The 15,375-nt window shown below is 37.1% G+C and overlaps 1 protein-coding gene across 1 annotated transcript; it reads left to right on the top strand.

Annotated features, from left to right (window-relative positions):
* Positions 1 to 14,261: 14,261 nt before the first annotated feature.
* LOC138888543 (uncharacterized) lies at positions 14,262 to 15,154 on the top strand. Its single transcript, XM_070170422.1, has 2 exons — positions 14,262 to 14,418; positions 14,517 to 15,154. The coding sequence occupies exons 1-2, from the start codon at positions 14,262 to 14,264 to the stop codon at positions 15,152 to 15,154; spliced, it is 795 nt and encodes a 264-aa protein (XP_070026523.1).
* Positions 15,155 to 15,375: the final 221 nt, after the last annotated feature.

The following is a 15,375-nucleotide window of genomic DNA, read 5'->3' as shown; positions in this document are numbered from 1 at the left end:
TAATTCCATTAAGATCAATCAACCTCTTTATGTAACAGTATGCACTTTGGAGTTTGTCTTTATGCCCCTGTTATAACAAGCATTTAACAATTCCTTAACTCCTCATATAACAGTAAGTAGTACATTAGAATTAGGGCTCCTAAAGAGGAGATCAGTGCTTAAACAATACAAGTAACTTGTTATTACCCATTGAACTTATATTGTTAGAGTGTATACTAACTCAAAGTGGGGTTCCTATTCCTTGTATTTAATTTAAGGGTCTCAGCCCCATCCCTCCACAAGTTTGTTGTACTACATCTCTACCTAATGGCTTCGTAAGTGGATCAGCCAAATTCTTATTTGATCTCACATATATTATAGCTATAGCTCCATTTGTAATTAATTCTCTTATATAAGCATGTCTCAAGCTTATATGTCTCGATTTCCCATTATATATTTTATTGTGAGCAACACACATTGTAGTCTCACTATCACAGAATATGGAAATGGCTGGCATAGGTTGTGGCCACAACTTTATATCAAGTAACATATTCCTCAGCCATTCTGCTTCTTTTCCAGCAGCTGCTAATGCAATAAATTCAGATTCCATAGTAGAATGGGAAATACATGTTTGTTTCTTGGATGCCCAACTAATGGCTCCACCGCCTAGAGTAAATATCCATCCTGATGTGGATTTATTATCATTAACACTTGTAATCCAACTTGCATCAGAATATCCCTCTAATACATTAGGAAAACCATTATAGCAAATGCCTAAGTGCTTTGTATATTTTAAATATCCAAGTACTCTACTTATTGCTTTCCAATGATCATTACCTGGATTACTGGTAAACCTTGAAAGTTTACAAACAGCAAATGCAATGTCGGGTCTAGTGCAATGCATTGCATACATCATACTACCTATCGCACTTGCATACTCCAACTGTGCTACTGCTCTTCCAGTATTTGCAGTTAGCTTAACACTAGAATCATAAGGAGTATTATACCCCTTTATTCCTAAATGACTGAATTTAGTAAGGATTTTATCTATATAATGTGCTTGTGACAAAGTCACTTGCTTGTTATCTCTTTTGACCTTGATTCCCAAAATAGTATCAACTTCATTTAAATCCTTCATTTTAAAAACTGAGGTTAGATACTTCTTGGTCTCGGTAATTCCTTGTAGATTCGTACCAAAAATCAGCATGTCATCGACATATAAACAAATTATTACTCCATATTCTTTTGTAAATTTAGAGTAAATGCACTTGTCTGCATTATTATGTACGAATCCGGTTGATAGTATTACACTATCAAATCTTTCATGCCACTGTTTAGGCGCTTGTTTAAGACCATAAAGAGACTTTATCAATTTACAAACTTTCTTCTCGTTTCCCGGAAGAACAAATCCTTCAGGTTGTTGCATATATATTTCTTCACTAAGGTTCCCATTTAAAAAGGCTGTTTTAACATCCATTTGATGTACGTAAAGATCATAGATAGAGGCCAAGGATAAAAGGACTCTAATCGATGTTATTCTTGCAACAGGAGCATATGTATCAAAATAGTCTATGCCTTCCTTTTGAGTGAAACCTTTTGCAACTAATCTTGCTTTGAAGGTTTGGATGGAACCATCTGTATTGTACTTTCTCCTAAAGACCCACTTACAACCTATAGGTTTTGATCCAAGAGGAAGATCAACCAAAACCCAAGTGTTGTTGGATATAATTGAGTCCATTTCATCATTAATGGCCTCTTTCCAAAAAGCAGCGTCTCTAGAAGACATTGCTTCTTGAAACGTCTTTGGGTCTTCTTCAACATTTAATACAATTGGAATTTGATTACAAACGTTTGTCCTATCTCCTTCAACAAGAAATACTATAGATTGTGAAGAAATAAAATCAGAACCAAGATGTTTTTCCTTTCTTATTCTTTGGCTTTTCCTTGGTTCTATCTGCATATCATCACTTCTTTCCTTAGTTTTAATAATTTCAGGAAGCGACAATTTATTAGCATCAATACGTTTTCCATTTATTTCAGTCATTTCATCAACATTGTCATTTATAAATCTATTTTCAATAAATTCAACATGTATAGATTCTATAATGACATTAGATTCTAGATCTAGCAGTCTATAAGCTTTGGAGTGTTGTGCATATCCTATAAAAACACTTTTAATTCCTCTAGGACCCAATTTTGTTCTTTGATGGTCAGGTACTCTATAATAGGATATACACCCCCATACTTTAAAATAATTTAAATTTGGTTTTCTACCATTCCAAAGCTCATAAGGCGAAATATGCATACTTTTTTAAGGCACTCTATTTAAAATATAACATGCAGTTAGTAGTGCTTCACCCCATAAATTATGTGGCAAATGTGCATTAAGTAACATAGCATTAACCATATCCACCAAAGTTCTATTTTTTCTTTCCGCTAACCCATTTTGTTGAGGAGTATAAGGGGCACTCATTTGATGTATTAGGCCATGCTCTTCACAGAACTTATTAAATTCGTTAGGAAAATATTCTCCGCCTCTATCACTTCGAATAATTTTAATTTTCCTACTCCTTTGATTTTCCACAACAGACTTGTATTCTTTAAACTTTTGAAAAGCTTCGTCCTTAGTTCTAAGTAGGTAAACATATGTAAATCTAGAGAAGTCATCTATAAAAGTAATAAAATATCTTTTGCCTCCTCTAGTTAATTCTCCATTTAATTCACACAAGTCTGAATGTATTAAATCTAATAGTTCTGTGGATCTTTCAACTTTACGAAATGGTTTCTTTGTCATCTTTGCTTGTATGCAAATTTCACATTTTATATGTTGAGTTTTACATGAGATATAACCATTTTTGGACATATAATTCAAGGAGCCAAAATTTAAATGTCCTAGTCTAGCATGCCATAAACAAGAATCAGACTCAACGATGTAAGCAGAAACATAATTTATTTCATTAATACTCAATTTGAACATGTCGTTACAGTTATAGCCTTTTCCAACAAAAACACCATTCTTAGACACTATTACATGATCAGACTCAATAACTATCTTGAAGCCTTTCTTTGACAGCAAAGCAGCGGACATTAAGTTTTTCTTCATATCAGGAACATGATACACATTCAGTAACGTCAACTTCTGGCCAGATGTGAAGTTAATCTCAATACTTCCTTTTCCAGCAACATCTGCCGCAACATGGTTTCCCATCAAGACTTGTTCAGAATCCTGCACTTCTGCATATGTCTTGAACATCTTCTTGTCATAACAGACATGAATAGTAGCACCCGAATCTAGCCACCAGTCTTGAGTATTTGTAGCAGCGGTAGCCACATTCAACTCTGTGACCATACCAATTTGCATTGCGGAAACCATGGCAACCAGTCCTTGGGCAGAATTTTCCACTATGTTTGCCTTTTCAGAATTTCCAGATTTTTCAATCTTTCTAGACTTTTCGGTATTGCCTGCATTGAAATTTATTCCTGCCTTTCTATATCTGCAGTCCCGAATCATATGGCCTTTCTTTCCACAATGATGACAACTAAAGTTCTTTCTCTTTTTAAAAGAAGACTTTTTGGAAACTTTCAGATGTTTGTTCCCACTTCCTGAACCATTCTGACTGACAAAATTGACTGCGGAACTCGAAGGCTGACTAATAACATCACGAGCACGAGTCTCACTTTCAATTTAAATGTGAGTACGAAATTGTTCCACAGTCATTTTATCCATAGAATGTAGAATTTTCTTTCTATAGTCATTCCAAGAGGAAGGCAATTTCGAAAGAATAGCACCTATTTGAAGTGCATCAGGAATTTTAACTTCAAGATCACTTAGTTTTGATACTAAGATTTGCAGTTCATGAATCTGATCCATTATAGGCCTAGTATCAAATATTTTAAATTCAAAGTACTGCAGAGCCAGGAATTTGTCAATACCTCGTTTTTCATTCTGGTATGCAGTTTGTAGAGCAGTCCAAATCTCTCTTGGCGACTTCAGATTGCAGTAAAGATCATAGAGTCGATCTGTCAAAGTATTCAGAATATGGCCGCGACACAACAGTTCATCATGTTCTCGTTTCTTCCTTTCTTCCTTGACTACGTCAGAATCTTCTGCTGTGGGCTCAGGCATCAGAGGCAAGGCAGAATCAAGAACATAGTAGATATTGAGAGCGGACAACAAGAATATCATCTTGTCTCTCCAACGGGTAAAGTTCGTTCCATCAAAGCAATCAATTTTGATGAACTCCTTCGGATTCTCAACAACAGACATCAATTTCTCCATAGCAGAATAACTCTTTAAGATTGTTAGAAAATAATAATCAAAATTGGCTTTGAGGCGTGAAAATCGACTGTCCTTAAAGAGTTATCGCCTGTATACTAATTTAGGGAAAATACAAAACGATTCTCTTCAGGATACAACAAAGCCTGTATTAACACTTGTGATTTTCTATTTCCACTTCGTTGGAATTCTTGTGTATTTATAGGCAACCAACAGACCCTTTCTGATAGGATGTCTTGTTTCACAAACAGACACGACTATTTATTCGAATTTTGAATTTAAAATTCAAATAAATAATTAACTCTAGGATCTCGTGCCTGTTGAGTTAATCTCGTGCCTATTGAGTTAATCTCGTGCCTGTTGAGTCAGTCTCGTGCCTGTTGAGACAATCTCGTGCCTGTTATGTGCTATTTCATAATGATCAGTTCTGAGGTTAACAGGCACGGTACGAGTAAGGTCGGTCTCGGGAGTGTTTCACATGACAGGCACGGAACTTCTTTCTTCCGATGTGGGAAGAATCCAACTTCCAACTTGCCAATAACAAACTATCTTACAACAAGGCCTATGGGAAACAGTCTTTCTATTTTAGAGTAGGGGTAAAATCTACATACACACTACTCTTCTCAGGCTTCACTTATGGAATTAATATAGGGGTGTTCAAAACCAAACCGAAACCGAAAACCGAATCGAAACCGAAGCTTAATGGCTTATTGGTATCGGGTTAACAGTTTAACGGACGGGGAACAGATTGAAATTTTTTTATTAACGGCTTATCGGTTTGGGGGCGGATTATTCAATTTTCTTAACGGATAATCCGTTAACCTGTTAAGAATATATATATACATATCAAATTTATTTTTATCTATATATATCTATATTATTATAAAAGCATGAATACAATGTCGGTTTACAAAAATAACTTTATAATATTAAGCATAATAACTCATGATAAAAGGACATAACTGGAATTCTAGATATTTGTCTTATAATCCTATCAGATTTAGGACATAATATTACACGTTAGGAATCCTACATAATTATCTTTAGGAATCCTATTAGTATAATTACTTTTGGGGTATCTAATTCATATAAAATTGAACAAGTAAATATCTTTAGTCATGTATCCTATTATTTTTAGGATATACTTCTTAAAAATTCCTATTACTAATTTAATTTGAGAATGTATATATTGTCCAAATCTATTTAGAAAAATGAGAGCATATATTATTATAAAAGCATAAATACAATATTAATATATCATAATAGCCCTAAAATATTAAACAGAAGAACTCACAGGAAAGGACATAACTGCAATAATCTATTTTTTTTGGACTACAATACCTTCTATGCTAATTTTTAATATTTAAGATTTTAAAATTAATAAAATTTTATCTATTAAATTCTTATTAAAAATATGTACGAAGGTTTAACAAAATCAATTTCATAAGAATCCTCCATATTGACAATACAATACCACTCCATAATGTCCAATACGGAGGAAAAATAAAAGTAATATTAAATGGACAGCATAAAGAGTTGAAATTGAGAGAAAAAATATCTCACTGTAATATATTTTATATTACATTTGAACTATTTTCCTACTCAAATAATATTTTTTATCAATTTTTTCGTGTAATATTGAAAAATACCCAATTATTAAACAACAAGTAAGAAAATATTTAAGAATATAAATGTGTGAGAAGGAGAGAAAAAAATGATTGGTAAGAGTAAATACCACTAATAATTCTACAAATATAAAGATCTAAATGTGAAATGTCATACCAATCTTTTACTCTTTGAAAATAAACTTTATGGCGGATAAAATTATAATTAATATTTCTGATGACCCAAAAGGTCATCACTTGTTTTAGAAATAAATTCTGTGTTCGGAGGCCTTAAAAATCTCTTTCGGTCTCACTTCGATTTGCGTGTGCAGTCCGAGCGCGTAGCCGAAAAGCCATTATGTGAAAATCTGTGAAAAATGATGAATTTTGCCTTTAAAATGAATTTAAGTTGACTTCGGTCAATATTTTGGATAAACAGATCTGGACCCGTGATTTGACGGTCTCGAGGATCCGTAGGAAAATATGGGACTTGAGCATATGCCCAGAATCGAATTCCGAGGTCCCAAGCCCGAGAAATGAATTTTTTAAAGAAAATTATTTTATGGAATATTTATGAGTTTTTGGAGATGAAATGTGTTTGAAATCTGATGGTATGGGGCCCGTATTCTGGTTCCGGAGCCTGGTACAGGTTTTATATGTGATTTAAGTTGAGTCTGTGAAATTTGGTAAGAAACGGACTTGAAATGACGTGAATCAGACCTTATTTGAGAAACTTGGAAATTTTGATGTTCTTAAGTGATTTCATGATTTTGATGCTAAATTCATAGTTGTTGATGTTATTTTGGTGATTTGAATGCACGAGCAAGTCTGTATAATGTTTTTAGGTTGGTGTGCATGTTTGGTTTGGAGCCCCGAGGGCTCGGGTGAGTTTTGGATAGGCCACGGAGTGGATTTTTAACTTAGGAATTTGCTGGTATGTTGCAGGTCTGTAGGCTTCGCATTGGCTCGCAAATGCGAGAAAATCGTCGCAAATGTTAAAGGACCTGATCTGCCTTGGGGTCGCAAATGCGACGTAGCGATCGCAAAAGTGATCTCGCAAATGCGAAATGGCCATCGCATTTGCGAATTGGTGTGGAATTCCCTTTGATCGCAAATGCGACAATCCGGTCGCAAATGCGACTTCGCAATTGCGATACTTAGTCGCAATTGCGACAACAACAGATTTTTGAGGGGTTCGCAACTACGAACCCTGGTCGCAATTGCGACATCTGAGACCAGTTAATTAACACTTAGACGTATTTTCAGCCATTTTTCATATCTTCTCAAAACATAAACTCTCTTGGGCGATTTTCCAAAGAAAATTTCTTCTCCAAATTGATTGTAAGTCATTTCTAACTCATTTTCTTTAATCTTTAACATCTTTTCACATGATTTTAACTCAAAATCAATGGTTTCATGGGAAAATTTGGGTGTTTTGGGTAGAACCTAGATTTTTCAAATTTTGGGGATTTAGACCTCGATTTGAGGTTCGATTTCAAAACAAATTATATGTTTGGGTTCGTGGGGGAATGAGTAATCGGGTTTTGACCATGTGGGCCCGGGGGCAATTTTTGACTTTTTGGGAAAAACTTTAGAAAACCTATTTTCATGCATTGGAATTGATTCATTTAGCATTTATTGATATAATTAAGTAACTTGTGGCTAGATACGAGCGAATTGGTGGTGGAATCAAGGGGTAAAGTGATAGTTGAGGCTTGAATTGTGTTCGTGGCATCGAGGTAAGTGATTGGTCTAACCTTAGCTTGAGGGATTAGGAGTTGTGTCCTATTTGCTACGTGTTATTTGTTGAGTACGATGTATAGGCATGGTGACGAGTATCTATACGTTGGTGACACGCATGCTCGTGAGTCTTATATTATGATTATTATGACTCCATTTGTATTTTTCATGCCTTTTGTGATGATTTCTATTGTTGAGTAAAGTTTGTGGAAGAAATAGTGGTATTTGAGTATTGGAGAGCGTTGGCTCAAGTTGTATAATAAGTTGTGGAAGTAAATTGGCAATTGAACTTTATAGAGTATTGGCTCAAGTTGTGAAGTGAGTTGTGAAGTAAAAGTGAAAAAGAGAAGAGAATTATTATATTGTCTCCCTTGCCGGGATGTTGTTGTTTTTAATGCTATCTCCCTTGCTGGGATGTGATGTTTTTGATATTGTTCCCTTGTCGAGACGTGATTGTTAAACTATTGTTCCCTTGCCGAGATTTTATTGCAATTTTATTCATTTCCTTGCCTTATTGCTTGTGAATGTTGTTTGGGTGAGAAAAAGTGTTAGAGTACGAAGGGTGATGCCGTATATTTTTTTGGTGAGAGAGTGTTAAAGCACGAAGGGTGATGCCGTGTATGAATTTATGAGGAAAAGTGTAAAGCACGAAGGGTGATGCTGTGTCGCGCAATATACAATTTCGTGCCGATTATATTGATTTTATGGTGAGGACGAGAGTAAAAGCACGAAGGGTGATGTCATGTAGTTTATATTAATTCTTATTATGAGGACGAGAGTAAAAGCACGAAGGGTGATGCCGTGCACTTGTTTGATTTCTGGTTCTTGTTGAATATTTAGATATGGTGTTCCTCGTATTTACTTGTTGTCTTCTTTTCCTTAATTGACATTTCCCCCGCAGCATGTTTTCCCCTCCCATTATTGACTGTACATTCCTGTTTCTACTTTCCGTTGTATATGATTTAACTGCACAGGTTTGTTTGGTAGTTTGGTCCTAGCCTCGTCACTACTTTGCTGAGGTTAGGCTAGGCACTTACCAGCACATGGGGTCGGTTGTGTTGATACTATACTCTGCACTGTGTGCAGATCCCGGAGTAGCAGCTTTTGGACCTTAGTTTGGGTGGCTGCCTTCAGTCCATACGGAGATCCAAGGTAATCCTGCAGGCGTCCGCAGGCCCTGACGTCTCCCTTTATCCCTTCATCCTGTTTCAATTACGTATTTCAGAACTAGTGTATTATTTATCTTTCAGACTTTGTTTGTAGTACTCCTAGACCATCTGTGAAGCTGTGACACCAGTTTTGAGTAGTCGTTGTTTAAGAAGTTGTATTGGATATATTCAAATAATTTTATTGTTTCTTCCGCTTGTTTAAATTTCGCTGTTTATAAGCTATTGTTTCATAATTGTTAAAGGATTAAAATGGGAAAAAGTTAATTTGCTCAAATAGTTGGTTTGCCTAGCTTTCATTAGTAGGCACCATCACGACTCCCGAGGGTGAAAAATCCGGGTCGTGACAATATTAAATATTCAAATTAAGAGATGAACTAATATTAAGATCTGAATAAACATAAAATAAATTATTTTTTATGTTTAAACCAAATAATTAAATCTTTTAATTAATTATTTAGCAAGAAAATCCAATTCAATTATTCTCTAAGTTCATCATACGAGTAAATTTCTTATTCAAGTTTAAAAAAATCTTAGGGTACATAAATTTATTCCATAAAATGAGAGTTAGAACACAAAGTAAAAATGTTAGTATATTATTAAGAATCAAAATGCTATACAAGTGTATGAGGAAGCACAATCAAAGCTAAATCTTAAACAACAACAAGCTTTCAAGATTATATTATAAAGAGTCAACTCTGGTATAACGGGATTATTCTTTGTATATGCCTCCGACGGAATCGAAATAATAATTTTATGTCATGCATTACTTGCAAATATCATATCAAGAGGCATGACACTATTAGCAACAATAGCAAGTGGTGTACCAACAACGATTTTATTGTGAGACCACCCACTTTAGATTTGATGTACCTCTTCAAACAACTTGAATAACCATCATAAATATATCAAAGTAGAGCAATAGTGCTAAATTTATAAGGAAAATAAAATTGATAATATGGGATGAAGCACTTATGGCTAAGTGTCAAATGATCGAAATAATTGCCCAGAGTTCTAGAGATATATTGGACATTAATGAGCCATTTGGTGAAAAATTAATGGTTTGGGAGGTGATTTCTGTCAAGCACCGCCAGTAGTTCCAAAATCGACAAAAGCAGAGATTATAAAAACTAGATTGCCAAAGTTATACTTCTGGCGTCAAACGAAAAAGATTCAACTGACAGGAAATATAAAATAAGAACTGATGCAGTACTCAATTTTTCTTGCTTCGTGTAGGAAACGAAGAAGAGCATCTAATAAAGATGATTTGGTTCTTCCTGAACACTTAGTTATCAATCTCAATTGTAATAATAGTGTATTTAATAAGAGAAATATTTCTATGGTTAGATTAAAATGCAATTTATGCAAATCGCACGATAGAATTAAAAAGATATCTTAGCTAGCAGAAATGAATATGTTGATCAACTAAATAAAAATTTGATTGCAAAATTTTATAGTAAAAACAAATTTTCAGTTTGTGACTCAACAGAAAATGATACCAATAATTACTACCAAGAAGAATACTTAAATATTTTAATACCAAATGACCTTCTACCATGCATGTTTGTTGTCAAGTTTCTTATTTCTTACGTATGTTAGTTTCATCGTATATATAATAGACTAAGTTAAAATTGATCTTCGAATAGCTTATGTGAAAATAATTTTTAGTATGTTTATGTTTTACAAATATAATAAATAAAGCACAAGGGCAAACATCTTAAATATCGGACTATATTTACCGCAAATATATTTTCTTGCAAGAACAGCTGTATGTTTCACTTTCAAGAGGGATATCAAGTTCGACAACAAGAGTTCTGGGTAAGGCAGAGCAACCAACGCATTAAGAGGAAATATACACAAAAAAAATTATCCACAAAGAAGTGTTCGTTAAGATACCATCACATTAAATACTTTTAAACTATAATATATAATTATCTAACTAACATGACAAAATTGATCATTTGTCTAAGTGTTGATGATATCCTTTTATTTTAAATTCATGTATTATGCTAATATAATAATATTTTTCAGTATTTAGATGATTGTTGTATTGTTATACGTAAAATTTCTTTCATTAATTAAATTTTATTGTCCTTCATATTAATAAATGTTTAAATCATCATATGCCATTATTAACGCGAAACACACGTTTATAGATACTAGTATATTAAATAATCAAAAACCTTTCTTTGACAAAATTGGAGTACTTATGAAACCTAATTTACAAAATCAGTGTAGTTACATATATTTTCTTTCCAATAAAATAAATTGATCAGACAAAAACTTGATCAGGAACAACTAGCTAACAGTGAACTCCTAGACACCTCGCCCTCCAAGCAGAAGAAATAAAACAAATAAGCAACAGAAAGGAACCATATGCTTACTCTCACGGACAGTAGACTATATGGAAGCCTCGGGGAACGAACTTGAGCAGGTTCACTAATTTCAGTGAGTTTCTAAAATTTGGATTTCTCCAGCTCATTAGAAACCCTAGAACGGCCAATTGGAAATCTTTCACATGGACTAAGGCCAATGTGCATAATCATAAATAAGATTCTAGACAGATGATTTACCCATCACGGTGCCTCTTTTTCTTCGTCCCTCTTAGTACGTCGACCACCTATTTAAACATACAGAGACTAAATTTTATTTTCTTTTGATTGAATTAAGCCGATAAGAGCTAAACTGATATCAATTTGCCCGATATCTTATCGGGTGGCTAGTGGATTAATACATTTAAAAACCGACAACTGATAAGCCAAACCGTTAAAAGTAATTAACCGCCCAATCCAACCGATAAGCAGCCCTAGGAATTATAGTGGGGGGTTATTATTATTGGCTCCCAGGGATAAAAAAGAGGAGGATTAAGGTAAATAGACAATTAGAGTAAAACTAACCAATTTATGGATAGATCTTCGCAATATATTCTAACTTACTTTGAATCAAGGCATAAGTATTGTTGTCTAAGAGTCATCATAACATGCTACAATGATGACAATTGTTGGGTGTGCGAACAAAGTCTCACATTGGAAGTTGAAAAGATTGAGAGCTTATATATAAGGTGTAGGAATCTCTTAAAGGTTGTGAGGTCTTTTGGGGAAAACCATGCGGGTTTGGCCAAAGACCAAAGCATACAATTGTTTGATCCAAAAGATATTGAAACCTTTTTGATTAAATCAATTAAAGAAGATGAAGGGGTAAATCTCAGCCAAGTATAATAAACTCTAGAATGAGAGACATAAGGGATGAATAAGGTAGGTAATATTTATTGATCTCGTGGAACCGAAAGATTAGGCGTAAAAAATGATCACCTAGAATGTAGAAATATATTACAATGGGTGTTCTTAGCCAAAAGTCCCTCCTTCATACCAGGGTTTTTACTCACTGTATATAAAAGACAATCTCCTCCTGAACCCTAAAAGACATGTTATAGAGAATATTCGAAAGTATATTCCTACTGCCTCCTGTTGGGCCTATACTACTGGAAAGGTCGTGCATTCTTTAATCACTGTCAATCGTCGCAGTCTTCAACGGCCACAGGATATCATGTCGTGAGGACCTTGTCCCGTGTCATATTCGACAGTAGCCATGGTCGTCCAAATTTGGACTGATACAGTTAGTCCCTCCGCTTGTTGAGGTTGCGGCTTGGTGCGTCCTCGATAAGCAAACATCACCCACACCTGTGGAGAAATTTGGTTTTACGAATCGCCATGGTTTTGCTAGCAATGAAAGGTTAGCGTGCCCAATGATACCTTGGGTTGTGTGTCTTATCGAGAAATGACGTCACTTCTACGTGTTTCATCATTATACGTGTTTTCGAGGAAGAGGCTGATGGTTTGTCGCTTTGATTTTGGTGCCATTTTGCAGCCTTCCGCTTTGATTCGGGCGCCACCCAATCCTATAAATAGGTGGAGGGTTTGTTTTTTCAAAAACTCTTGGCCATTTCGTCTCTGGTTATTCTTTCTCGTCCTTCCCGTATTTGGTCCACCTATTTCTTTGCTTTCTCTCTTCCATTCTCTGTTCCGCTGTAGAGATGCCTAGAACACACCAATCTCGTGAGGGGGTTTATGACGCCACCCCGTTATCCATGGCGCTCCCCTCTAGTGGTGAAGACATGACGATGGAGGAAGGGGATAACTTTCCTATCGTGGAGAAGTTACTGCCGAGACACCCCATGACTCGAAGCAACTTTCTTAAATATCCCCTTTCTACCCCCGCCTCAGTATTCTCTGAGACTGAGCAAGTCCATATCGATGCCCTTTGTGAAAAATATAACATTCCCGCTCATATTGAGATGGTTCCAGCGGGAAGGGACTTCGTGGAAGTCCATAGACCGGGGTACTATTCTTTTTATGAGTACCCCTTCGTGATTGGTCATTCCTTCCCCCTTCTCCCATTGGCGGAAAAACTCTGCCAATTTTATCAGGTTTGCCCGGCACAACTTTCCCCGTACATGCTCAAAATACTCCTATTGTTGACAAAATACGCGGAGTTGGCAGGATGCGAAGTTACCGTTCACCACCTTCTACACTATTTTCACCCAACTTTAATAAGGGTACTATGGTGCGTCTGAGGCACCGCGGGACAAAAGGGCTGGTGGTCGGAATCGTTGACCGGGCTAGTCGCAAATTTTGGCATAAGTACTTCTTCGTCAGAACTGAACACAACGTGTCTGACCCTGCTAGATTCTTGGAGCGGTGGAATGAGAATCATAAGTGTCGCCACTCGTTTACTCTTTCTTTTCTACTTCATTCACCTTAGTATTTATTTGTGGCTCTCTTTTATAGCTATGGGCGCCCACCCCATCCCATTGCAGGTATAAGGGATTGGGTAGCCCGTCTGCTGCCGCATGCAACGAAGACTCGAGACTGGCCCGCTTTCATGAAACATTTTGGGCCGAAAGTTTCATCTGGTAAGTGTCTTCCTCTATATCACTCTTCAGCTATATAACATTGTCTATTGACACGACTCTTTATGATGACAGGTCGCAGAGCTTCTAGGTGGAGGGCCTCAGTCCCTGTATTTCGTTAAGTTATTGCCTCTGAATGCAGTTCACTTTGGATGAGTCTGCCTAAGAGGGTCATGCTTAGTTGGTGCAGGCGAGGGACCCCTCTCGAGATATGGTTGTGCGGGGGGAGGTCCCGTCTTTACCAGTACATCACCTCGTGGATGAGTCCTCTAATGGGGACAAATCTTCGTTGAGAAAAAAAAGAGGATAGAGCTCGGGAAGAGCATGGTCGTCGATAATAGTAAGAGTAGGACGGGTGCATCAGAGACGACACTGGTACCCACGTTTATGGCTGACGCCATCTTGGCGGGAAGGTCTCCCCAAACAGAAGAGGTTTATCAAGGAGGGGGGTCTATGCACTCCGCTGAGGGTGGCGCATCATCCATTGTCGGTGGGGGTTTATACGCCGAGGTGATGTCTCGGGCTCTGACGTCGACCCAGGGGATGTTCGCGAGTTTTTGGAGCGTCATACTTATGTAGAGGTCAGAATGGAGGGTTCTGATCGACACATAGTCATTCCTGGGCACTACGACTTGCTGTCGGATTATGATCAGGTGGCATCCGCTTTTGCCCCTTTATGTGCTTCCCCTGAGAGCGAGGCATTTAAAGTGATGAGTGATGCGGAGTTGTCTCGAAGTGTTTCTGGCATGGCTCTACGGGTAAATATCTTTTCTTTTTATTTCGTCGATGGATATGTGTTATTTTTTTTGGCTCATTTGTTCTAACTTTACTTCTCGTGCTAGACCTTATCATGGAGATCGAGCATAAGCGTCAGGAAAGGAGGAGGACGACCACCTATGGAAAGATGTCTTCCAAGTACCAAGAATATTGCTCCAAGCATCGGGTGATGGCCGACATCTACAATCAGGATCGCGACTTCCAATTGTTATGTGAAGGGCTCAAGCAGATAAAGGATCAACTGGCGTGTAAGGTCGAGGAGTTAAAGGAACGAGATGAGGACCTGATGAAGGTCATTGCCCGTAGCAGTAAGCTTGAGGCAGCCCTCAGAGCCAGGGAAAATGAGCACGAGCTAAGTAGGGGATTAGTTGCCGAAAATGCCGACCTTCAATCGAAGGTAGCCAGTTTAACTGCCGAACTAGATATGAAGACGGCTGAGGTCGATGAACTTAAGGGTGAGTCAAGTGTGAATGCTGATAGATTGGCATGTGCTGAGAGGGAAAGGACGACTGCCGTCTTTAAGGAGGCGATTTCAGAAGATGCCCTCCGTGTTTGTAGGTTAGAGCGGACTAAGGAGATGGAGACGCATGCGCTTAAGACAGCGGAACTTGAGGGGCGTATTCAAGGGTTTGAGGCAGAACTGCCCGTATTGAACAAGCAAGTGGATTCTTTGAAAGCGGAGGACGTGCGACGACCATCGTAGCCTTCTACATCTTATGCTCTTGTTGATCCTGTGGTGCCTCGACATTTATATGAGTTGTGGGTTCACGCCGAGGCTCAGCTTGATGCGTACAAGTCTCTTCATATTGATGGGAGGGCGTCTGTAGCGGAGCTTTGGGATATCCGCGCCAAGGCTCGTGCAGCTCGTGAAGCATGCAGGTATGATCCTCTCTCGTCTGAGTGAGATGATATTAATTCTGATGA

The sequence above is a fragment of the Nicotiana sylvestris genome, chromosome 3 (genome assembly GCF_000393655.2).
Source record: "Nicotiana sylvestris chromosome 3, ASM39365v2, whole genome shotgun sequence".
NCBI lineage: Eukaryota > Viridiplantae > Streptophyta > Magnoliopsida > Solanales > Solanaceae > Nicotiana > Nicotiana sylvestris.
The sequence above is the reverse complement of the archived record's forward strand: the minus strand, read 5'-3'. Positions and strand labels throughout refer to the sequence as shown.

What these genes read in the sequence shown, in the direction of transcription:
- LOC138888543 (XM_070170422.1), top strand. Translation starts at nt 14,262, where the DNA reads ATGGAGGGTTCTGATCGACACATAGTCATTCCTGGGCACTACGACTTG. An exon ending in GTTGTCTCGAAGTGTTTCTG is followed by an intron (nt 14,419 to 14,516) that starts GCATGGCTCTAC and finishes TTCTCGTGCTAG; the next exon opens with ACCTTATCATGGAGATCGAG.